This window comes from Corvus kubaryi, unplaced genomic scaffold (assembly GCF_017639235.1).
Source record: "Corvus kubaryi isolate FWS band 111438036 unplaced genomic scaffold, C.kubaryi_AGA036_p1.0 split3-73, whole genome shotgun sequence".
Classification (NCBI taxonomy): Eukaryota; Metazoa; Chordata; class Aves; order Passeriformes; family Corvidae; genus Corvus; species Corvus kubaryi.
In genome coordinates, this window is record NW_024582091.1 from 11,584,800 (window position 1) to 11,609,883 (window position 25,084).

Genomic DNA, 25,084 nt, shown 5'->3' on the forward strand with positions numbered 1-25,084 from the left:
AGCTTCATATTTTACTCTTGACTGTCCATCTTTCTGTAAGGCACCTCTTTCTTCCTCATGGAAAGCACTGGGTGACTGCAAAGCACAATCTCATGTTGTAAAGGGAATGAGTTTACTGTAGCTATGGATGGCAAAGTTAACTACCAAGTCCTTTATATGCATGTTCATAAAAGGCACACAGTGAGTTCTTACATGGAAGGAATTCTTGAAAACATGACAATTTCATTTACATTACAGCTGCATAGAGGCACATGTAAACCCAACCTGCATTTGAAGATGTGGAGTTACACGTCACCTTCCATTCAGAAGTTACTTAGATGTATTAACGTGGTACTAGACCTCAGCAAAAACTGCTGTCATACTCTGCTATCATCAGATCTTGCTAGATAGGGCTCAGCACCATGAGAGCACAGCTAAACAGGCTTCTTTAAAAAGCTGGTTCATGTCTGAAAACAGAGTATACCAGTCCCAGTGCCAAACAGAAGCTGAACTTTCCCGGAAAAAAAACCAACTAACTTAACTCAGGGTACTGAGACCTATTGAAAATCTGGCTATAATTCATGAAATTCCGTGCTGATCCATTTCCAATGAGTTTATTAAAGGCAAAACTCAATTGGTTTGGAAGGAACTAGTTCTTTCTCCAGTGGAATTTCCACCACACTGAAATGTGGCTTTTCCCACAGTACAATGCACAATGCTACTAATGTTACAGGATAATCATAGTCCAATGTAATGTGCCAAAAGTCTGCATACTAAGTGAAAAATGCTGGTTGTAAATTTTGGCTGCCAAAGCTGAATTGATTCATTCAGCTTTAGATATATGTATCCTTTTGCAGCATTTTGTGTAGGTGTGGGACCTGGGGAAAGTTTAGCAAGAATACAGTCAGATATAGCATATAAAGGAAGGTGAATTGAAAACTGGAACAAAATGTCATACAATATTGGTAATAAATTAAGATCTTCTCAGCTGTTGTAGCTGGAGCCATTCTTAAAACTGCAAAAGCAAAATCAGTTGTATATGAGAAATACGTGTATAAGACATGGCAGTGAATATACAACTTAAGAATCACAAAACACATTTTATCATAATGATCATAGTTTATGATAAAGATCATAATTTATCATTCTATTCACTCTGTTTACACAGAATGCAAAACACGGGGAAAACAAAGCCATTCTACACGTGAAATATAAGCTATTTGGATCTTCTGGGGTTCTAAAAGCACAGTTGACTACACTTTCTTAATTTACGATGCAGTGGAGTGCCTAGGTATCCCAGAAGCATTCTGCCAAAAGGGGAAATATTTTAGTGAAACTCATGGTGTTGTACGTTACCATAAAACCAATGTGTTTTATTTTGGCCTGCATACATTTTTGAAGCCTTTCAATACATGAACAAAGTCTGACAAAGACGGTTAACAGGTAATAAAAATAAGGGAGATCCGCTTATTCTGACCACTTCTAGGTAAGACCTATACCTTGATCTGAAATTAGACTTTTCTTGCATATGCCCATCCAGAGGGTGTTTTACCTCTCTAGCATCTCTAAGTTCAGTTTGAACACCACCACATCTTATGAGACCATCTTAGAAGTACTTTTAAGAAGGAATTAATAATATATTTTTGTTTCAAGACCTCAAGAACTCTTTGTTTACTCTAATGTGCAAGATGAATCTATTAAAATACATGACACTGCTATGCAGAAAATAGGAAAAACTCTTCTTGTGATACCTAATCTCATATCTATATCTACATCTATATCTATTCATAATATTATCCATTCACCTCTGAATAAAATGATTCAGAGATATGAAAAGAGGGGTTTTTTTTCATGTAAAAGAAATTTAAAATTATGAGTGGCAAGTCTGAGTAATGCAGTTAGACTGAGGTTGAGACATATCACAAATGGACTGAGTCAGCCACACAGCTGAATGAGTAGGGTTGTTAAAGAAAGTCTTTAGTTCAGGAAATCGGTAATATTGCTTCTGACACAGTCAGTGTTTGGCTGAAAGAGTATCATCTATTTCTCCTTTAATGACTTTCCATTTAGAGCTAATTTAAGGAGAATTGTCTAAAATAGCTATTTATAAAAACTGCCTGTGACTCTCATCCACTCTACATTTCTAGTATTATATCTGTATACTGGTACATAAGGCAGGATATAGCTATCATTCACATTTCTAGCATATTCCCTTTTGAAAAAATATCAATAACATTCTGATTCCAATTATTGTATTTTTAGAATATGCAGAAATTTTGTCTGTGTATTGTCTGCCAGGAAGGGATGGTGAGTACATTTATTTTAAAGTGTATACATCTTACTTCTGTTTTTATATTTGTGCCACTGTCTAAGTAAAGCTTTTGATCTTTTCTATACATTTAAACATGTTTCTCTTCAAATTTCCAAAAACTGCACCCATTTCTTTGGAAAACTTCTTGTCTCATTTGTGGGGAAGCAAGTGCCATAAAAGGAAGACACATCTTTCAGACATGTATTTGAGAAACTGAGCAGATATAGGAAATGTTTGGTGCTGTTTTGACTTTTGTTGCTACTGAAAAGAGATTGGTTCAGGAGATTGAGAAATTTAACCACAGGATACTACCTTAGAGGATGCACTGGCTGGGATTTTACAGTTTACAGGCATTTTCTGTCAACTATACTGTAGACAAGGGCATTGCCAAATAACAACAGAGTGTATTCATGGTATTCTGAGGAACTGCCAAAGAAAACAAGCCTGCAGATTACACTTTATTTGATGTTATGCTGACATTTTTCACATGAACGGGATTTCTGGAACTGAAAATTAAAGGATAAACATCTAAGAATGGATTTTCGGCCGGGATTCCTGCTTTTTATTTAAACCTTGGTTATGGTTTTATATCTTTTCTTATTTACCCACAATGAGAAAAAATGTTAAGATTAAAAGCCATTGCAGTTAAAAGAACATTATTTTCCACTGTCTTCCAGTGCACCAAAAAGTGCTTTTGTTCCTTGGCATTGCATTGAAGTAATATATTTGGGTTAAAATCATGTCTTGAACCTTCTCACTTCATAGTTGAAAATTGTAGCTACTTATAAGAAGAAAATAATATAATCTACCCAGAAGACTTCCCACTTGTTAATCTATTACAACAGGAGTGTAAAAGATGTAGGGAGACTTGGAAAGGCCAAGAGTTATACAAGTGTCAACAATAAGAAACTCTAAAACTCTGTGTCCGATCCTGTCTTAAGAGTTTTGGATGCAAGATGGGTAATAGCAAAATGGAAGTCACATGGGGTACATGATTCAGGAATTCTAGAAACTTTCTTAATATTTTTTGTTCATATACTGCCAGAAAAATAGCAACTAAACAAGTGCTTGGAATTGCAGGAAGGCAAAGGGAGTGGAAGACAGCAGAGGGATCCCTGACTGCCAGACTTTACTTTGCCAGGCTAAACAAGCCCAGCTCTTGCAATCAGCAGGTGCTCCAGCCCCTGCACCACCTCGGTCTTGCCCAGATGAACTAGCTGTAACGTGTCCTTATCCTTCATATTTCCCGGAGCTAAACAGGCAGGAGGCCTTTAGAGTGGGGAACAGCTCATAAGCTTCAGGGAGGAAAGAGGGCACGGAAGAAGGGAAGGAACACCGTGCCAGGCAGGACATGTTGGCATAATATGAGAGAGAAAACCGCTCCTGTACAGTGTACAGTAATCTTAGCTACTTTGCTATGTTCATTGTCATGAACAGAACCCAAAGCTGCAAACATTAAATCAAGTGTTGCAATTTTCCTGTAGAGGTTGCTATGAGGCATAAACATCAGGGCACTAAAACTGATAAATGTCTCATATTTTTTTCAGTTTGGCAGCTGCAAAATGGGTATTACTCAAAGTATTTATCAGTTTTATATACTTCTTCTTATCCCAGACAGGAATACTTGTTTTTAAACAATACTGGAGTTCTTTTTTTTGCTCAGAGACCAATAATTCTGGTGAAGTTCATGACAGTAGGCCCTGGATATGTGCCCTCTCTAAAGGAAAAAGATACAGCTTTTGTTTTCTTCTTTCTGGTATTTCCTGTGCATCTGAAGCTTGTCTACTTTCATTATAGATCAAGGAAGAAAATAAATCTCCTTCATTATTTTTAACTTCAAAACTTGACAGGGATAACACGCTCTGAAAATGAGAAACAGAAAGTATTTTATTTCTTCTCTGTCCCATTTTCATTATATATTCAATATTTAATATTATAAAAATAATCTTTGTAGTGACTTGGAAGATAACAAGGCTGGTTAAAGAGGCCAAGTTATTAGGGCCATATTGCTTCCTGAAACTCAGAGATCAACAGGTGTCTCAAAGTAAACACCCAGAAATGTCATGTTCTTAAAACTTTAGGAACACTTGAAAATCCATCGAGTAGCTTGCAAGGGCCCAGGAAGCAATAAATATGAGTTTTGCAAAGAAAATGTACAGTGGTAATGAATAAAAACCTCAAGACATCATGGACTGCCTATAGAGGAGTGACAGGCAGGGGGAGTCAAACTGGGCACAAAACTATTCTTTACAAACTGTTCAGAAACAAACAGGAGTGTTCAGGGATGAATAAATTCATAACCACAAAGCTGACACAGAAATGAAACTGAGACCAGCACTTGTGTGACATCTTTATACAGTCTTGCTGCATTTCCTCATCAAAAGGAAAATATCTGATTACTAAGGTCTTTCTGAATCCCCAAGCTTAGAGTACAGATTTGTTCACTCAAAGCAGGACTACAAATGCAACCTCATTAATTTGGTGGAAAAAACATAGCTGATCATACAAGAGAATTTCACAATCACTGTCTGAGGTGTAATTGTCACAGTTAGCTCAATGATTGAACAAACAAACTAAAACAATAAAGTGGAAACATATTAAGCACAAATCAATGAAAGTGCAACTGAGCATTTTTTTTTTCAGATGCCAATAGTGTACGAGCACTAAAATCACTGTTGGATTCTATTCTTTTTAGCTGAATGTCATCTAAGAAATGTTCAGATGTGGAGAAGCATTCAAGAGGATTTCTTTTAATCCCCAACTCCTTTTCCAGAGCATGAAAGTGATCAGTAAGCATTTTTTATTAGTTGGTCAAGGCAAAAATTTGAGGCTTTCTGCAGGATACTGAAGGAAACAAACCCTTTATCAGAAGCTGTGTTTTCTTGATGGCTATAAGCTGGTCTGATCTTTTTGACTTTGAATACCAGAAATACAACTACCTTCATATCAGTAGGTTCAATGGTACATTAAAAATAAAATTATACAAAATGTGTTCATTCTTATTTAAAAACTAACATGAAAACAATTCTTATTCTCGCAGTGCAACATCTTCCCAAAATGTTCTCCCATTTCTGAGCTGCAGTCAAAAAATGCCAACACATCATTTCACTTCATAAGAGCAAGGGCAACCTCAAGAATTGTGTGCCTTCTCTAATGTGTTTTCCACAGAATAATTTATTTTCAAAACTTGCTAATCAGAATTATTGCCTTTAAGATCTATAGAGATTGATCAAGTTATCACTAATATATATATTTTTTACTTTTTTTTAATACAAAGAGGGGCCTTCATGGGAACAAAGATCAATGGCTTGCGTTGTTTTCTGAAACTCTTTGTATCTGGCCAAATCAGTTATTGTCCCTTTATCGTCTCCTTTTATAAGTCTCTCTGAGCAGTCAGCACTAGGGCATTCAAGAGACTACTGCAAAACCACGGCAAAAGTAAAACTGAAGGACAGCACTCTTGCATCCTCTCCTTCACTCCATTTTTGCCCACTATTGCACAAAGATCTCAGCAGTGATGCATTATCACAATATTTAGCCTCCATAAATCAGTAATGTTCTCTGGGTATTTTTGCAGTTTTGCTATCCATGCTATCAGAAATGCAAAGACTTTGCTCTCTGAGCAGAGATGTGTGGGACAATGACTGTCTTCATTAAGTTCCTCTCTGTAAACACAGAATCACAGTCACAGAATGGGTAAGTTTGGAAGGGATCACAGTGAGTCATGTGGTCCAGCCTCCCTGCTCAGGGTCATCCCAGAGTACATGGCACAGGATTTTGTCCAGATGGTTCTTAAATATCTCCAGTCAGGGAGACTCCACACTCTTTCTGGGCAATCTGTTCCGGTGCTCAGTCATTAACAAGTAAAGAAGAAAGTCTTCTTCATATTCAGGTAGAACTTTCTGTACAACAGTTTTTGCCCATTGCCTCTTGTCCTGTTGCTTGGCACCACTGAGCACAGCCTGGAAACTTCCTCTTGACACCCTCCCTTCAGATACTGACAGACAGTGATGAGGTCCGCTTTCAGTCATCTCTTCTCCAGGCTGAACAAGCTCAACTCCCTCAGCCTATGAAATGCTCCATACTGATTTCAAGCAAGCAGCAACCCTTTCCCACCTGCTTGTTTGTATCCATAGTTTTTGCCAAAATGAGAGGAAATGTGTATGCAATTAAAATTCAGCTTTCAAACAATTTCCTTCTTTAAAACTGCCAGACTATATAAACTGCTCAGTTGTGTATGAGATATTCAAGAACTGAAATCTGTTTGTATTTACATTGAATCTGTATTTTTCCAGTATTTCTTTGGCTCAGCTTTGCAACAGCTTTCCCAGAAGTGTCATCAGTAGCCCTACCACCTCCTGAGAGTCATTCCCCTGAGAATTCCTGGAAATAAGTTTTCTTCCTTGTTGGCCTCAAACAGTAAACACTCATTTATAAGCTGCCCAAACACCTAAAGTATTCTCTTAATATTCTGGATGGGCCAGTGAAAGTTCTTTTTGCTTCAAAATTTACTGTCAGAAACCTGGCTCATGTCAAACAGGTGAAAGAAGTGTTAATCAGCTTTGGGGATCATGGGGATTTTTAAATGAAACATAAATGCTTATCAGCACTTATCTCAAGTACACAGATGGTCACGACTCATACTTCACAATTCTGTGACTGCAGGGAGCACATAACCTAGAGCTTACATCTACCCTGCAGATCTGCAGATGTAAATCTACAGATGTAATTCTACAGAGCAGAATTTTGTCCATAAAAATGTATTGACTACCAATAAGTTCAGGTTTTATTGAATGTTTAAATATTTCAGGCCACCAGATCATCAAACAGTGGTATCTCTATTAGGATTGATATCAATGAAGAACAAAAAAAAACCCAAGGCATCCTTGGCATGCATTTGGTGTATTTTGTGAAGAAATAAAAAGTAATTTAAAATATATGCTTTAAATAAGGTAAAATTTTCTGTTTGGAGGACAGAAAGGAATCTTTCAAATGAAGACATGGGCATCTAGTTAAACTTGTCCTAGAGACACACAATGCCAAAAAAAGACAGATGGGAGATCAATGCAAGATGTCATTATTTTTAAATACAAGTCAGATAGATGTTTTCATTAACTTCTCCAAATTTCTACCAGTATCTTTTTTTTTTCTGCCAAACACATGCCTTTCTTTATCGTACATGAAACTGCAGAACGTTTTTGATACCAACTCTGAACGCTTAGAAAAAAGCATAAAGAATTAATAGCTCGGATTGTTCTTTAAACATTCCTCAGTTCAACCCAGAAGAAGTCACTTACAGTCTAAAAGGCATATGGCTGTAATCAGGATCACTCTTTGAAATGCCATTTGTTTGCATTTCATTTCACTGATAACCAGGCAGGCAGTCTATGGAGTTGTGTCATTTCCATTTGTGAACACTAAAATTTGCCATGCAGCTCCCAGTGCAGAGTACAATTCAGTGATCAGGAAGCCAGCCTGAACATCTAGCTTCACTTCTGTGACAGATGTCTTGCATGATCTTAAGAAACAGAGCTCCAGATTTCCCAGTTATGTCAAAAGGCTTTGCTCCAGGTCCTATGGCAAAAGCCATTTCTACTTATAAGGTAGACAATTAAGAGACCGTGGATAAGAAGGACCACCACCAGTCCACTCTCTCCTCCTCAATTAGCAAGTAACTCTTCTGGCCCACTCTTGTTCTTTCCCCAGTCACTCTTATCACCCTCTGTAGGTAAAGCTCCATCTCAGCCATCAGTGTGATCAGACCTTGTGTGAACACAGATACCTCCTAAGCAGGGAGGAGCCAGCTCACAAATAGTCCCAGAAGGATGGAACTCAGCAAACACCACACCCCCGCTTCCTCAGGCAAGCTATTTGCTAATGTCAGCGCTGCCACAATGCTCACAGCACACCAGGAATTAGAGGTTATGTAGCTTTAGGCACTCTCTGCAGTGCAAGTAGTTCCTCAGGTGGAAAGCCTCTCTTCACCTGCAGCAGCCATCCACCAGAAATCTCCCAAAAGACAGCAATTAATCCTCACAGTTGATCTCATTTTCTTTACCAAATGCCTTGCAGACTGAATTTCTCAAAAGTTATTCATACCTCAGACAGAGGAGGCATCTCCTGCTTTCATCCACCCACCTCTAGCCACCACAGCCCAAATACCTATTAGACTATTCCCATTCTAATTAATTTTTGATACCTGGCATTTTCAGATGATTGACTAAATAACACTAATACAATACAAATATATTAGTCCCACAATGCCTTTCAAAAAATGAATAGACACATAAATTTTCAGTAGTTTTATTGAAAAATGCCTCTTTCATTTCAGAAATAAATAATATAAGGCAGTGAAATTCACAATTTGCAGTTAAAATATAAAAGCAGCAATTCTATATCCATAGTCTTGCAAACAATTTCCAACTGCTTTCGGTAACTAAGAAACATTGTATTCTGAAAAAAAAATCCATACTAAATATACAACATAAACATGCAATTCCATCTCTGCAGGATTGACTGCAATTTGGCATAAATGTAACTGTGTCTACAAACAAGGAGATTTCAGGCATTATTAAACTGTATCCAGTTGATACAATGATTTCAGCTACTTAATGTTTGTGGTGTTTAGAGGAGATGTATAAGAGCAGTATATGCTCTGCAGATTGTAACTTAGAAGAAAATTACAGTGATACTGGAAGGAGAGGGAAATTTTTGTTTCTTTTTAACTAGATATTGCAGACCTGTGATCTGACTGAACTGAAAACATGCATTTGAAAAAGAAGAAAAATGTAGAGCTAAAGCAGAAAGTCCTTAGAAAATTTGCAACAGCTCTGTGGTTATTTTTGTTTTGTTTTGTTTTCTGGTTTTTTTTAATGTATTTGTTTTTATATTATTTAAATGAAAAGGCAGCACTGGGATAACTGAATGCACACCTTAATCTGTATGCAACCACTATAAGCAACAGTATTTTACAAGCATTTCCAGAGCAACATGAAGTGTTTGGATACACACATTGCTATCCCCACATAAGCAGGATACAAAACAGGGGTGCGTCTGATATGAAAAGACCAGAAAGCCATATTGCAAAAGGCAATATTGCACTCTCCGTGTGTGTATCTGCAAATGCAAGTACAGCAAAAAACAAAAAAACCACCAACCAAAACAAACCAAACCAAGATACAGATCTTTTACGGTTTTGTTTTTGCACTTCTTGACAGTGATCTTTTCCAGCGCATGTGCTCAGGGTATTCTGGTGAATGCATTTCAACTCCATAGTCCTCATACTCGTCCTCTCTCCTTTCTGACTCCATAGGTACTATAAAGGGTTCACCTTCAGGCTGATAGGGTCCACTTTCAGGCACGTATGGTTCTGGTTGAAAATAGTTGTCCGATTGAACATAATAGTTATCGCATGTCTTTGAATCCACATATGCAATGAAAGTTAGTCTGTCTACATAATGTTAGTTCAACCTTATTTTCATATAATAAATATATAAATAATTAGTTCACTGGGGGTGTTTCTCAGTTTTGCTCACGAATGCTTTTTTGGCAGTAAAATAATAAAAGGTTTAAAATTCATCTTGAAAGGCTTTGTATTTATAATACACAAAACAGTGCAGAAAGAGTCATAAATTAGGCAAGGGACAAATCATGGTAAAACTATTTAAAAAAACCCAAACAAAACCAAAGCAAATCAAATAAAATTACTATTTTACAGCTACTTCAGTAAATCTAAGCATTGGGCTTTATTTTAAACTGCATAATTAATAGAAGACATGGAGCAGGTAAAATGAAGAGATGGGTTTGGTATATACTAATTTTCTCTGAGAATGGGAAAGTAAGTGTAGACATAACTATCACCAGCGGCAATATACAGTACATGTCACTTTCTCGTGCTGTTCCTCGTAACAAACCGAGTTACAGCTGGTGCTTCAGGAACACCAAAAACTACAGCAAAACAGAAGAAAAATAATTATAAAACTTTGGTATTTATAACTGCAGTTACAGGTCCAACAAGATTACACATAAAAAAAAGGTATATGCCCCAATTCAGACATGTTGGTAACAAGCAACAGACAGGTAGGTTTCATAAGTTGTCAAAGATGTTATTCTGGCATATAGCAAGCAGCAGCAGGCTTTTATGCAAAAGTATCACGTAGAGTTGTTAACAGATTTTAGTGGATACAGTCCCATACAAATCATTTACAAGCCACAATTAGTTTACTATTTACATAAGTTATTTCTCATTTTCCATGTTAAATCTTTCTCTCTTCTAATGGCATTACCTTTGCTGGTTAGTAGTTTTACAAGCCTCCTTCACCACTGAGGTTTTTGGTGGTCTAGGTATTTTTTAAAAAAGAAAGACTGTCTATTTTATTATTGAAATGCAATAGGCTTAATGAATTGATATCACTGTCCTTTATCTCATTCACGAGTTGTGTTAGTAAAAGTATCTCCCCGTTCTATGAGGTCAACATGGTTCAAGAACCATATCCGTGGTGAAATATCCATACGGACTCATTTTCTAATAAGCACGTGCGCAAACATCTCAGAAACAGGATTTTCATGTATTCAAACTGTAAGCAGCACTGGCGACTTAGAAAATGTGTTAGCCGAAACCTGAAACAGGTCAAAGATGATGTTAGTCTTTTAAAAAGTCCATCTGATGTGCAAAAACATACTTCCATCCAACTAAATACATAACAGTTAAGTCTTAGGCATATATTTATATATGTATACATAGCTGCTTACTAGAAAAAACACTGCTGAATCACAGGTACAATTTTCTTTATTTTTCATTTAAATAATAAATTTTTGTGAGATCTGCACAACCACCTGGCTCTTTAACCAGTATCACTGAGTCTGCAAGTGTGTACATATATATATATATTCTTTTCTTTTTGTTTTCATGGATACATGCACAATTACACTAACAGCAAACCATATCCAATAGTAGTATCACATACACTGATTTTGAGATCTGGCAAGGCATACATATTAATTTGTTAACAATACTGTGGTCCTGCAGGATCCCCATGTTAAAATATATTAGAATCTTTCCAGTCAAAAATTGGTGGTCACTATGACCCTTCCTGTTTTGGTTGCAGAAGCAGCCTACTGTTTTGAGCTACATCACAAAGCGGAAGGCTTAAATGACTCAAGGCTAATCAGACTCCATGGTGTTTAACTTGGTAGATATTGTAGGACAGTGGTGCTTTTTAGTTGTCTGCACTGTTATCATTAAATAGATTTCCTTTGTGGAAAATTTTTATTTCAGGAATCAATTTTGTATAAATAATTCTGACATGGCTCTAAAAGAGACACATGGAAACTGCCAACCACAGCATTCCTTTAATTTTTCAAGAGAAACATGGAGAATTCAACCTTGTTCTGAAGACGATTGGAAGGGGTGGTGATAGAGGGGGAAAAAAGAAGAGAAGAAATTGGTCACTTAAATCCTATGAGCAACATTACCAGCTAGTAACCATCTACATTAAAAAAAAAAAAAAAAAAAAAGACTACAATATTTAGTCACTACTTCCTATTTAAAATAAACCATGCATAACATCAAGTAATCCTACACCAAAGTCTTAATGGCTGCTCATATAACTGCACATCACAATGAGGCAAGCCTGCTCACGGCAACCATCTCCTCCCGACAGTAAGTTCAGATTAGCAGGACTGTCTCATGTAAAGCAGCTCAATATGAACAGCCACATCTGTGACGGCTATTTAAGGCAAGGTTAAGGTTAAGTTGTTCCTAACCTACCTGGGAATCCTTGGCCATTGTAAGGGATGCTAGCACACTGGGATGAATCACAATATCCTGGTGGCCCTGGGGGACCCCGAATACCCGCATTTCCAGGACGGCCTGGTGGCCCTGGTGGTCCTCGTGATCCTGTGGAGCCTGGTGGACCAGTTCTAGATTCTCCTTGTGGACCTAATTTTAGAATTGAGAGGTTGGGAGGTTGCTTTCTTTAAGAGCCATCTTGATAAAACAGCTAACTATACTTCTGTCTAGACTACACAGCCTAGGCTGTCTTTGGTGAGAAAGCACTCGCACTTTGTTGCTGTATGGGGGTCAACAGAAAGAAAAACAAAAGAAATCTAGAAATGTGACTCATCATGAGTTGCTTCTCTGTGTGTGGCTTATTTAAGTATTTATTCTTAGAAACTAATTTAGTAAGGTTTGAGCCAAGTAAAGAAACATCAATGAATTCTCTGGTTAATTTCCCGTTTGTGTAAGACATGATGATCTCAAGGGAAACTACTAGATTAGACAAGCACACTGGATTTCAATTAAAATATAGGAGTACATCCATTATACTGCCCAGTAGCCCCAGGATAGATGAGGTAATGTTTGTTTTGGAACCAGTCTTATTATGGTTAGCAGAAAAGTACAGCTTCAAGTAACTGAGGTTACAATTTGCTGCAAGCATATTATGGTCCTGTAATGAAAAACCATTTTAGCCTAGTAAACTACAAGCAGAAACAAGTGATGCAGCTGATTTATGCCAAGGCATAAAGAGAATTTCATGATACAAAACCCAAAACTAATAGTCAAATCATCTGTCTCTATTATCTGGTAACTCTGCATGTGGGAGTATTTTGTAGTCCAGCAAGTAAAAAAAAAAACCAAAACGAGGTACTACAAAAGAATCATCTGATAAGAGTTATGAAAAATATCTGCCAAATATTTGGACAATGTATTTTCATGAAACAAATTTTCACATTAACAAGCACGCCAGATGACTAAATTAAAAGATAAATACCTACCAGCCACATCCAAAAGTCTTTCTAAATTGCTATTTTTATTGGGGTTTCCTACAAATTTATTAGAGTAAATGCTAATACATGCCAAAAACATGAAGTGGACAGAGTAAAGGGTGTTCATTCACCATATCTAGCCTCGTTCTCTATGAAGAAATGTTTGCTTTTCTCCTACTTTTCTGTAATCTGATTAAACCAAAAATATTTACCAGGTGGTCCTGGCAAACCTCGTGGTCCTTGGGATCCACTCCCTCTTTCACCTTTCTCTCCAGGGATTCCTACAGAATAATAAAAAGGCAATGACAATCAAAGAAAGGAAACCACATCAACAAATATTTCTTCACACTCTCTCACTAACATTAATATTTACTTCCCATTATTTAATGCAACAAGAGTGGTTAAAATTTATGTTCTACAAATGTTCAAATGTGAATTTGGGAAAATAATTTGGATATAAATATAGTAACCTAAAAATAAAATAGGATGCAGAGGTTACAATATGAATAAATTTTCTCAAACATAGAAAAGTTTTGAGATACTGAGAACACCACAGAACCCTATTATTTTAAACTAAAAATGAGAAGATATTTCAATCTTTAATACTTATGCCATAAAGGAGGTGTTACACTTTCTTAGGAACAGTTATAATGAAAAAAGTTTAGGAAATTCTCCTGAATTCCTTGATTTATTCCTAGCCTTTTTTAACGAGTATATAAAATATAAGCAAAAAACCACAGCACTGAGCCTATGCTATAGTAGAGTAGTTCAAATAAGCAAAGGACACAACATAGGACACTACAGACACCCCATGTGATTGCAGTGATCCAAGATAGCCATAAAGTAGGTTTACCCATATGGTCATATTCAGTTCAGTTGCTTCCCTCCCTCAGAATATTGTAAAGAGCTAAGGATGTTGATCTAATTCTTTAAACTCCTACATTTTATATGTGCTAATGACTCATTTTCTCTCTCAATCAGTGTTCTATTTTGCAAAGAGTTGTGTTACTCCAAACAGCCTTTCAAGATGCAGCTGTTTGGTGCCAGAAGAATTCTGAGAATATTTTCCTGGGATATTATGTGGAAGCCTCAGACAGCAGCCAAAATGTTACACCAATTTGTATTTCATGAAACCTGAGCAAGAGAGAGAAAGGAAAGCACTGATCTAGTTAACCTTGTCTTTCAGATCACCAGTGTCCCTCAGGCAATCCCAATGACCTAGCAGGGCTTCCTAGTCTGACATGGTAAAGGGAGCAGACTGCTCCTCTGGAAGCCCCTGCACTATGTCCACAGTACAGCTGCCTTGGAATTTATTCACCTCTTTCACCAGGTGGTCCTTGGACCCCAGGAGGTCCTGGGAATCCTGGTCTTCCTCCAGGTCCAGGCTCTCCTCTTGTCCCAGCAGCTCCTGGGGGGCCAGGTGGACCTGGTGGACCTGGCTGGTTACGGTTTGAATAATAATCATTCGGGATTTGATTCAGCATTTGATTGAACCGGCTCATTTGACCTTCAAAAGAAAATAAAGATGTGAAATGAGTGCAAATCTTTTATCAGAGTGGGAAGGAATAAAATATTATCTCTCTTAATTAAATCCTATTCTTGTTCCCATTCAATAAATTAGTACAGATGAATTAGAAAGACTTAAGATGAACATCTGATAAGAAGGCTGAACATAAATGAAGGAGGGAGAAAGTCAGGGAGGAAAGATAAGGGAGATTCTGGAAGCCAATGACATTTAAAAAATTTATCATCGAACTATTAAAATAAAAAAAGAGGCTTTTTTTTTGCAATACTCTTACTCTCAGAGTTCTATTTAGAGGTTGCTTTTACTCTGAAGAACAGAAAGGACTTGCTCCACTTCTAAAACTGTAGTATCACATTTCTACATACTTTCAGAGCTCTGCAGCTACCACAGGCAATATAAATTATTCATGTGTGGAGCTAGCAGCACAGTCAATGAAGTCATTTTCTTAAGCCTGTAGGATGCACAGGCTTGTACCTATATACCTTCTGCATATGGGAAAATTTCATTTCCAAAAAAAGGATGTGTGAACAAAAGAAACACCATTTTGAAACTATGCAGGAAGGAATGGAGAGACACACCTGATTAGTATAATGTGTATAATCCTAGCATAACACTGAAGAGATCAGCTGAACATGAAAAAAATAAGGTGGCAATGCTCAAAGAGATATTAAAATATCTTGGGTATGATATCTTTATTTGTAAGCCTAATGTGTTCACGAATGTAACTTTCCTTCTTCTGTGATGACTAACTAATAGACATGTTTTTATAAGCAACCATCACAGACATTTTAAGGGACATACTGTCCTCCTCCCTGTGCACAAGCACTCTTAATGATACAACAGGTATATCTGTTTTCCTCAGTCAGCACTTACCCTTATAATAGATACAATATTAAAACAAATTTGCCTCTGTCTTTCTTGGCAGGTCTACTGATAGCATAAGCACTGCTACAGGGTCAGAGAGAAAGCCTCTATAGAGAACAACTTCATGGGCTGCAGAGCTGCACTATGTGGCAGTAGAGGACTGAAATTCAATTCAAAGTCCATCTCCAAATAAATATTGTTTTTACTTGCGTAGCACCACTGATTCTGTGCACAGTATTTACCCATCACTCATCTGTCTTTCCCCACTGGCAAGGTATCTGCGGTGAGCATCCTTTTTCTCACTGATTCCCTTCTCTTGAAGATAAGACATGTTTAATGAGAAAATATATACTGATTTTATTGCAAAGATGAAGTCATTTTGGACCAAAATGACAAAGGGAACATCACTAGAATGTTAGACTTGAATATGTATTTCCAAAGGTCACAGATTAGTTCCAACTCAGTTTATTCTGTTATTCTGTGATTATCTAGCCTCTGGATCTGGCAAAAACTTGCTGCTACATTTTTTCCACCAAATCATTTGCATTGGATAGCTATCAGATTGGTTAAGCTCTCACCATGCTCTGTGGCCAGTGTCTGTCACTTCAAATTTCAACCATTGTTGTCTCTTTTTAACAAAGTAGTAAATTAGTATGGGAAACAAAGCAAGCAACACTGTTTACCATTTATCAGTTGTTCACAAACTTGTCTTGCAACTGCTCGCATCATGTTTTGAGAAGCAATATCACCCTAAATAATCAAATGCAAAACAAGTGTTTTATTAGCAAGTGTTTGTACTTTTAAAGACACAGTGTTTAACTTAAAAATAATTATAAAAACTGATTTTAAACAGACTTACTCTGTCACCTTTTTCTCCCTTCATTCCAGGTGTACCCTAAAATAAAATAAGTAAAAATTAAGCAACTGAAGGATTATGTTGTTTCACGCCAACTATAGGTTTGAAACGTGCAATTCTATAAAAAAATTTTACTCCTTCAAGAAGAAAGATCTGGTTCTCCTTGAACTTTTCATTTCAGAGATGCTAAAACAGGTGTCAGAAAAGAGTGGAGAAACAATGATCTTTTGTCTGTCATAAAACACACCAACAGATGCAGAAGCAAAAGATCTGAAGGAAAAATTCAAACAAGGACCAAAAAATGGATGTATTCTGACACTTGGATCACACTGTCAATTTCAAAGTTGAATTTCTAGCATCACATTTCTCTAAATGGTCAATGGTGTTGTATGAGTTATATATGACTTTAATTTTAAGTCCTAAGACAACTTATCCTTAAAGAAGGTAAGTTAGGAAGAATAACACGTGTCAAGGTAGGGTAGTCCTCATGAACCCATGTGAAAGAGATTCTGCATTAAGTGAAATAGAGTTATGCAGAGATGACACATAACATGGAGATAGATGGCATTAAGTGCTTATTCTATTTATAATGACAGCTTCCCTCTTAATTCTCAACCATTTCTAGTCTTAGAAAGGTCTCATAGAAGTCTTATTTTCAGCTCCTTACAATTACTAACAGTTGCCAACTTTTCTCTAACAGCACTTTCCATTTGCCTTTGAATAGTTTAGTGGTTGCGGGGTTTTCAGTTTTCAAGAGTACTATGCAAGAAGCAAACCAGAAGGACTGATTCTAATTTTTATATATGTATGTGCATATCTAAAACACCAGGAATAATGAGGGGGCTAGCATGAGTTTATATAGATTTTCATTTCTAGCCTAAATTACTATTTGAACGTAAAGCATATTTCAAAGGTGAAAGACCAGTTTGCTCATCTGCTGCTCTGCATGGCTCTCCACATAGTTATACACACATCCTGAGTGTTACTGCTTTTTACACTGTAGTATTTCTTTAAGGAATCTATTTATCACCATTAACAAAGCAAAGGCCAAGTGTGGGCTGCAGCTGTTTCTCATAACATTCCTACAGTACCCGCAATTAATTTCAACAACACGAGACACTAGATCATTCCACTGAGGTCACAGAAGACACCTCTCAAGTGTGGTGACACTGTTTCATAGACTTCTACTGAGGGTTTGGGCAGACAAATGCCCGTGGGGTATGTCAGGGTGCAAACTCGGTGTACTCTCTGAGCTTCTCTGCTGCAGTTGCACACACCTACCCCCATAACATGCCACAGAAAATATGAGACAGTTCATCCATCACTGAGTTAAGCAGTTGTCATACAGTACATTTGCATCATGAATAACAGATCATTCTTGCAAAATTAATTGTACATATTCAAATGAAAGATTTAGAATGGTGACACCATAAATGTGCCATTGGAATAAATTATGCCACCAATGAGGCAGCTGCTAAGAAGTACAAAATATACCCATGAAGCTGATGAATATTCTTTCCCTTCTGTCCTTTCATCTTTAATCTATATTTTTCTTACTCTGTGAAGTCCACAGGGAAATGTCTGGTTTTTAGTTTTAGCTTATTACAGCTACATGCTGAAACAGACTATGGACTTGTAAATGCCATAACATAAATAAATGGTAACAACCAAAACCATCAGGAAAATAAGGCATTTCTGTCTGTCATTCTCCAATAATTAACGTTGTGGTAAATGATGATGTACTGAAGCTCTAAAAGATACCTGATTCCCAAATAAACAGACATTAGCATCTCATTCATAAACTATTACATGTACATGAAATATCCATTGAACTGAACCATAGTTCAGTTCATTTTTTACTTGCACTAGTCTATAACACGAAAATCTGGGGTGAAAAATGGTTAAAAACTATTCATGCTTCTCTTTCTATTTGAAACTTGACAATTTTTCTATTTTCTGCAAGCATATTCCTTTGAAATTCTCTGCTCTGTATATATTTATAATACCTGCTTGTTTTATTCTCATTCATTCTAAGGCTTTCATAGTACAACCTTCCATGAGAATCAAACCATACAGTACATCTTTTATTTATTCACTAGGTAAATCCAAGCATTATAAATCAGATTTCTCATCTACTATCCTGAAAATATCCTGATAATTACTTAAATGGCATGTTCCAATTCACTTGCCAGAACATTTGCACAGAGAAGAGAAGAGAAGAGAAGAGAAGAGAAGAGAAGAGAAGAGAAGAGAAGAGAAGAGAAAAAAAGTGTGCAAACTTAAAATGTTCAAATCATATATGCTGTTTCTGGAAATATTTTTGCTGACTGGTCTAGAAAAGATCTTCGGGCTGTCTTCAACTACAAGTCATGTTGGTAAGACAGGGAGGTGCTCTGGTAACAAAAGCACTAACATTGTTCCAAAATATCGACAACAAAGGTTGCCCTGTGAGGAAAATGCTAACACCATTCCTTCATTATAAGCAACACACAGTCAATTTTAAAATTCATTTAAATAAAATGAGCCCCATTCTTCAATTTGTGACCTTGCAAACACACATTAATTCAGCCTTGTGGCTGGAAGTCTACAAGCTATTTGGAACTAACTTTAAAATTTGAAGATTAGAGGCTGACTGGCCATGCTAGCAATAAAGTGCATTTTCCACCTGGATATTTCAGAAACAAACTTTCAAAAAAATAATTACAACTGCAATTACTGAGTTGCTATTTGCATCTTCCTCCCACTTGGCTATATGCCTCTTAAATTTCAGTTTATTTTCTTTTAATAGACAAAAAAGTGCGCTTTAGCCAACAGCTTGACAGCGTTTTGAGAAACAGCAGCTGCTGCTGGCATTCTGTTTTGTTGATATCCCGAAATGAGGGAGTCACTTGGGGTCAGTGCAAGGAAAAGCTGGTTTATGCTGCATGTGGGATTTTTTTCTGAGCTGTGGGATGAAGGCTGGGGCTGCAGCATAGTTCTACTGCTGAAGGAGGACAAAACAAAGGAAGTTTTGCTATTTTTACTTTTAAAGATAATGTGCTCAATTGTTTTTCCCAAAAGAATGTTTGCTCCCCTCAAGAACCACCAGCTCATTGCTCCCAAAGCAGTGTCTTTTTGAGACTTCATCTAGGACATCTGCATAGATGGATGCAAGAGCAATGAACACATGGCAGCAGAGAATGCAAAATTCTCAAAACCTGCATATAACTCACAACAGACTTGGACTACCCTCAGAAGGTTTTCGCAGTTTATTTGGTTCTGGAGGCATCAGTTTAATAGCACCTTACTTACTAATCTAAATGCCTTGCATTTTTCCCTGGGAACCGTCTAAATCAACAAAGTCAGACCCTGCTGTCACAGAGTCTGTTTTATAAACGGGACAGCTCTACCTTAACACAACTTGGTCTACCTACCCCTTGTTACTGTTTTCAGTCACACACCTATAAAACAACAAGTACCGGAACTTTTCCTCTCTAATAGTCCAAGATCTTCAATTTCCCATTATATTTATTCATAGAAAACATACCCATTTCTTCTTGAACCAATATCCTCTTCTAGTTTAACAAGTCTTTCTTACTCTTGATGGTTGTTACCTTACGATATGTGTATGAACTGTTATGGAATTCTCACTCTCTGACCAGACAGATGACAGATATTTTAGTCTCCTCTAGGATAGCCTGCACTCAGTTCTCAATAAATTACCAACTCCTTTGTGCTCTTACTGTTCCCTTTTCAGTCATTTTGTTACTACACTGGAAAAACACCTAAGTTTCTCTTGGGGGTACTTGTAAGCAGATCAAAAAGCCAAATTTCCTATTTCCATGAAAATTCAGTTAACATTTCTAGGATATACTTGTTCTAGTATTAAGTACACAGTGAGGTAGAGAAATGTTTATGGTGTGCTCTGCCTCAGCTTAGCACATGAGTGGTACTGGATACATCAGGAAGGAGCTCCAGCTGACCACGTTCACTGGAAATAACTTCATAACACCAAGGCTGCTCATAATTTGCAGGTACTTTTATACCTTTTACCTGGAATACAATATCCCTTGGTTTGTAGTCTTTCTCCTGACTTTCATTTAATAGTACTAGCAATACAGATTGTTCAGGTAGAAGAAAAAATGGCAGGATCTGGTCAAAAATTATTTATTCCTTGTATTTACCAGAGGCAATGTGAAGCCTCATTATCTTTCTCTTCAGGCAGAACTATGATTCATGACAGTGCAAGTTGCATTTGGCTGTCAGGCCGCACCTTTGGCAACTATAATACTGCACACAAAGGAAGGCCTTGAAATTCTGTCCACCAGGAATCTGATAAAACATCTGTGCAAGGTACAAGCCAGAATTCCTGCTGGGATCTGTTCTAGAAACTTTAGAAATGGTAAATATGATGTGCAGTGTCCTATTACAAGAAAGTGCAATAACTGTGGGGAAAAAAATGTACTTCTAATTGAAAAGAACCTTTAATAATTAGAGTGTAGAGAATTTAGACAGGGTGCTTGGACAGGAATTGACTGCCTTGCTTTGCAAAAGACTTGAAACTGGTCTTGTAGCCAGATTTCCTTCTAAACACATTATTTACCTGCAGATCTTTGCTTCTGAACTGGGTCAGCTACCCATTGTCCCAGGTGAAGGAAAAATCAGATACACCTGACAACTTAAAGCTCCCTTGTGAACAAAGCACAGCACTTTGTGCTCCGACTGTGTCTATTCAGCATGTAACCAAGCAAGAATATCCCATTAACAATGCATATCTAAAGGCAGGAAAGCTTCAAGACTTTCCTAAGACACTCCATGTGTTCTACTACAAGGAGAAATGGAATTTATAGTCCAGCAAACACAGATGTGTGTATGAGGAAATGACCCATCTTCCAGGCACTCCTGGGAGCTTCCACTTCATGGCCATCAAGTTTCCCAGTCTACTATATATCCTTTCAAATTTTCCAGCTTTTGTATATACAACTTCACTGAAGCAGGATGGAAAATTCTAGATGACTGCCGTACATTATTCACAAGTAATGAATGACTTCTCATTTCGCTTGCTGTCTCCACTCCTGACTCAAGCATAATTTCTCAGAGATTCTATAAATGAATCAAATTAAATTTCTCCTGAAACTGTTGGTGGGAGGCAGCACCTCCTCCTCTTTCTCCCTTTTCAGGAAGCACTTTAAAAGTTTGAATAGAACCCACAGAAACCACTCCTAAATAATTTTGAAATAACATTATAAAAAGCACGAAACATTTGCAAAACAGAACTGATTATGTAATATTATCAAAGATTGTCCACCTTCAGCAGTTTATCACTTTTTTACTACACACACACGCACCAATGTAAAGACTTTACAATCATTTTGGTGACCTAGTTTTTCACGCTTATGCAGTGTAGGAATGAATATATGTCTTGGCACATAATAGCCTACAGTCTTTTTAGTGGAAACAAGAGACCACAATTTCCAGCCCCAACTATTAAACTCAGCAAAATGGCATACTGTAAAAATAAAATTATTTTTAAAGAAAGGCTTGTGGGTTTAGGTCAGCTCCACTGTATTAACCACCATCATAAATGCAAGACAACTATTTAAAGCAGCAGAAGTCTCATGTTCATAAACAGACTATAATTTTAAATTTGATACTCTTAAGTGTATCATTATCTTACTGGTGTCCCACGATCTCCTGGTTTCCCTGGTTTTCCACTTGGGCCAGCAACTCCTGGAACTCCGGGAGCACCCTGAAGCAGAAGACATGGAAAATGAATTGTAGAAATACACAACCTAAGCACTAATAAGAAATATGTTACTGTATTGAGTCCAAGTAAGACTGAAAATGGTTCCTATTGGGCTGTTTTCTGTTAGGTACATATCAGGCTTGAAATTTTTTTTGTGGAATAAACAGTTTGTTTCTTCATGGAAATGTCTTCTTTTACGTAACACCATAGTTTAACAGGCATTTCAGCACCAAAAGATGCAGAGAGCATGTATATGTTTTTGGTATCATTCTTAATGGCAAATTCCTAAAGCAGTAAAAAGCAGTTTGTCCTTCTAGGTTCACCTAGCAGATCTGTGATCCAAGTAAAAATCCACAACAAGAAGACCATAGAAGTCGTTCTAGTGATACTAGATATATACAAAAAATTAAAAGACAAGTATCAGATTATGTGATAAAAGCTCATCTGTATATTCACAAAGGAATATGAGAAAGACAATTGTGGGGGAGCCCAAATAATACCCTGCCTTAGAGAATGCTGTCTATATATGTAATGCAAATGTGTGCTCTGTGTGCATTTGCCTACCGGAAATGCATCTTCCAACTTGCTACAGTTTGGACCCGGTGACATGGAGCTGCAGCAACTTGCCGATCTCAGGCTGTCTGATTCAACAAATACTTTTCTCTAACAGCCAGCCTCTTTTCTAGCATGGTCCCACAAAACACAATGAAGCACCTCTTTAAGCAAAAACTAATCCTCAAATACTCTTGTCAAGAAAAACTTGTATTAACAGTGTTTGTTTTCACCAGTGTACAAGCAATAAGCCAATTGGTTTCAGAAGACCTAGCCATGCATTTAAATATCATGGCTAAAGAACCAGAAAAACTGGTTCTTCCCTTATTTACCCCGGCAGAAATCTGTTTCAAAACTACTGCTACAAATGTTTGTGAATAAATGCTTTGTCCAGCTGTCTGCTCACCTTCTACCAAGAGTTTTTCAAACCCATTTAGGAAATTAAGCAAAGGATCCATTTCATTTTTGACAGAAATGGAAAATGTCCATGTGGCTCTCTCTTGGCTCAGGTCTCTTAATTCAGAGTATATCAAAGACACAACTATATTTACCGCTGGTCCTGGAGGGCCTCTGGGACCTGTGGGACCATCTTTTCCTGTGAAACCCTATTCAAAAACAGAAGCAAGATTAGAGAAAAATGGCCTTTACGATTATATAATTGCAATACTACTGATTACTACTATCATTTCTTTTAAAACCTATCCACAATATAAGTTATAAAATAGCTATCACAACTCATGCTAGAGAAAGCTATGGAACAATGAGCTTCAGACACTTTCGATGATAAACTGAAAACCAAATCAATCTTAGTATTTTTAAGAAAATAAATCATCGTTTTATCCCAGAGGAGTAAAATATCTCTTTTCACTGTTCTCTCATTCACAGTTTAGTTGGAGAATCACAGGTTTCTACTTAACTGGAGAGCCACCTCCCTCTCAGATATTTCCCCTGAAAGAATGAATGCTGAGAAATCCCATTTCAGTAATCAAAGATAGCATTCACGAGTTAATGTTGATGGTCCATGACCCACCAATCCAACAGTATCCTCTTTGGCAACTGGCTATCACACAGTTGTCTGTTTTCATTTCAAACTATCAACTCCCACTGAAGGACAGCTGTAAATGCATATATCAGCTATTAATTTTGACTGTAAAGGCAAATCATTCCTTCAGTCATCTTAAAGGTGATATTCCACTGTGACAACAAAACAGATTTACTTAGTTGACCCCGGTTAGAAGAAAGGAATTGTAACAAACCACAATGAAATACCTGTGTACACACCCTTCATTAGAAGAGATTTCAGAATTCTCCATCCAAAGAAAAGTTCTTAGCTCCAGATAGCCAAAGGTTTAGGAGCAAACCTGACGTAAGTTTGGCACAGACAGATTCCTTACTAATATGACATCTCCCAGACATTGAGATAAGCAGTTTCAAAGGGATCCCCTGCAGCAGGGGGGAGGACAGCAGGGCTGAGTGCCCTGGCAGAGCCCTGCTCAGGGGACATACTGCTCTATGGGTGAAGGCAGCTGAGAACTTAGTCAGGGGAGGAGGGAGCAGGGCAATCTTTCCAGAAGCTATCTGGCTAACGATTGCTGTCTGGGGAGGTTTTCACCCCTGAGGTGTTTCCAACCCTTCTGTTTCTGTCTCTCCAGAAGGGATACTGATAAAAGGACTCCTTTTGAAAAAACATTTGAAAATGGAAAGATATATAAAGAAGGGGAAAAAATCCAACAAAACACAGAAATGACATTACTTGGTCTTTTCAGAACATAAACTGAGGAAACCTTACCCTTTCTCCTGGAGGTCCCACTGGTCCAGGTGGACCAGGTAAACCTGGCGTTCCCTGGAGGGAGAAAGAGTGAGAAATTGTCTCTGTGACAGAACATCACTGCTATGTCATTCCATATATCTCAAGTACATACGTTCTTCCCCCCCTTTCTGTCTAATCTCATTGTACACTAACATGTAGCATTGCTTCCTATAGGACATTACTACTCCCTAAAAGTGTATTACTCAGGGCTATAAGGACTAATGAAACAGGTAAAGAATACAAGGCCCTTGGCCCATGACTGACCTTATCTGATAACTGAAACTCAATCCACAACAACATTTAAGCATTCTTCATTTAGTATTTTTATCATCAGTAAAATTAAGGACAATATAGTAACCAAGGAATATTTGTTATATCACCATGTGTGCATATCAATGACCTTAGATTATCTAAATTTGGCCAATTATTTTATTGTAGTTTACAATACAGAAACCTGCACATAACTGAAATTTAATATTGCTTGCTTCTTTCAGAAAGCATACAATTAATGTAGCACGGCCATTTGAATTCCAAAAGCAGAAAGTAATTAGGCAACATTGCTGAAGAAGGGCTCAGCAAAGATTTTGCAATCTTTGTTTTAGGAAGACACTTAACTGAAAGTGGCCAGAAGATGAGAGACCTTCCTGGGGGATTATCAGAGTATTCTTCCTAATCCAGTGGTCTGTCATTGTACA

At 37.3% G+C, this 25,084-nt stretch overlaps 1 protein-coding gene across 5 annotated transcripts in view; it reads right to left on the minus strand.

Annotated features, from left to right (window-relative positions):
- Positions 1–8,579: 8,579 nt before the first annotated feature.
- COL12A1 (collagen type XII alpha 1 chain) overlaps positions 8,580–25,084 on the minus strand; it is a 101,168-nt gene continuing 84,663 nt past the window's right edge. For 3 of the 5 annotated variants that reach the window (XM_042016354.1, XM_042016351.1, XM_042016350.1), the window contains 9 exons: positions 24,369–24,422; positions 23,131–23,184; positions 21,959–22,030; positions 16,306–16,341; positions 16,130–16,196; positions 14,376–14,564; positions 13,270–13,338; positions 12,060–12,230; positions 8,580–9,659 (listed from right to left, as the gene is read on the minus strand). In XM_042016354.1, coding sequence (XP_041872288.1) covers positions 9,478–9,659; positions 12,060–12,230; positions 13,270–13,338; positions 14,376–14,564; positions 16,130–16,196; positions 16,306–16,341; positions 21,959–22,030; positions 23,131–23,184; positions 24,369–24,422 — 894 coding nt within the window. In that variant the 3' untranslated portion in view covers positions 8,580–9,477. Of the gene's footprint in view, positions 10,910–11,674; positions 11,681–12,059; positions 12,231–13,269; positions 13,339–14,375; positions 14,565–16,129; positions 16,197–16,305; positions 16,342–21,958; positions 22,031–23,130; positions 23,185–24,368; positions 24,423–25,084 lie in introns of all 5 variants that reach the window. The other 2 variants (XM_042016352.1, XM_042016353.1) reach the window with 2 other exon arrangements.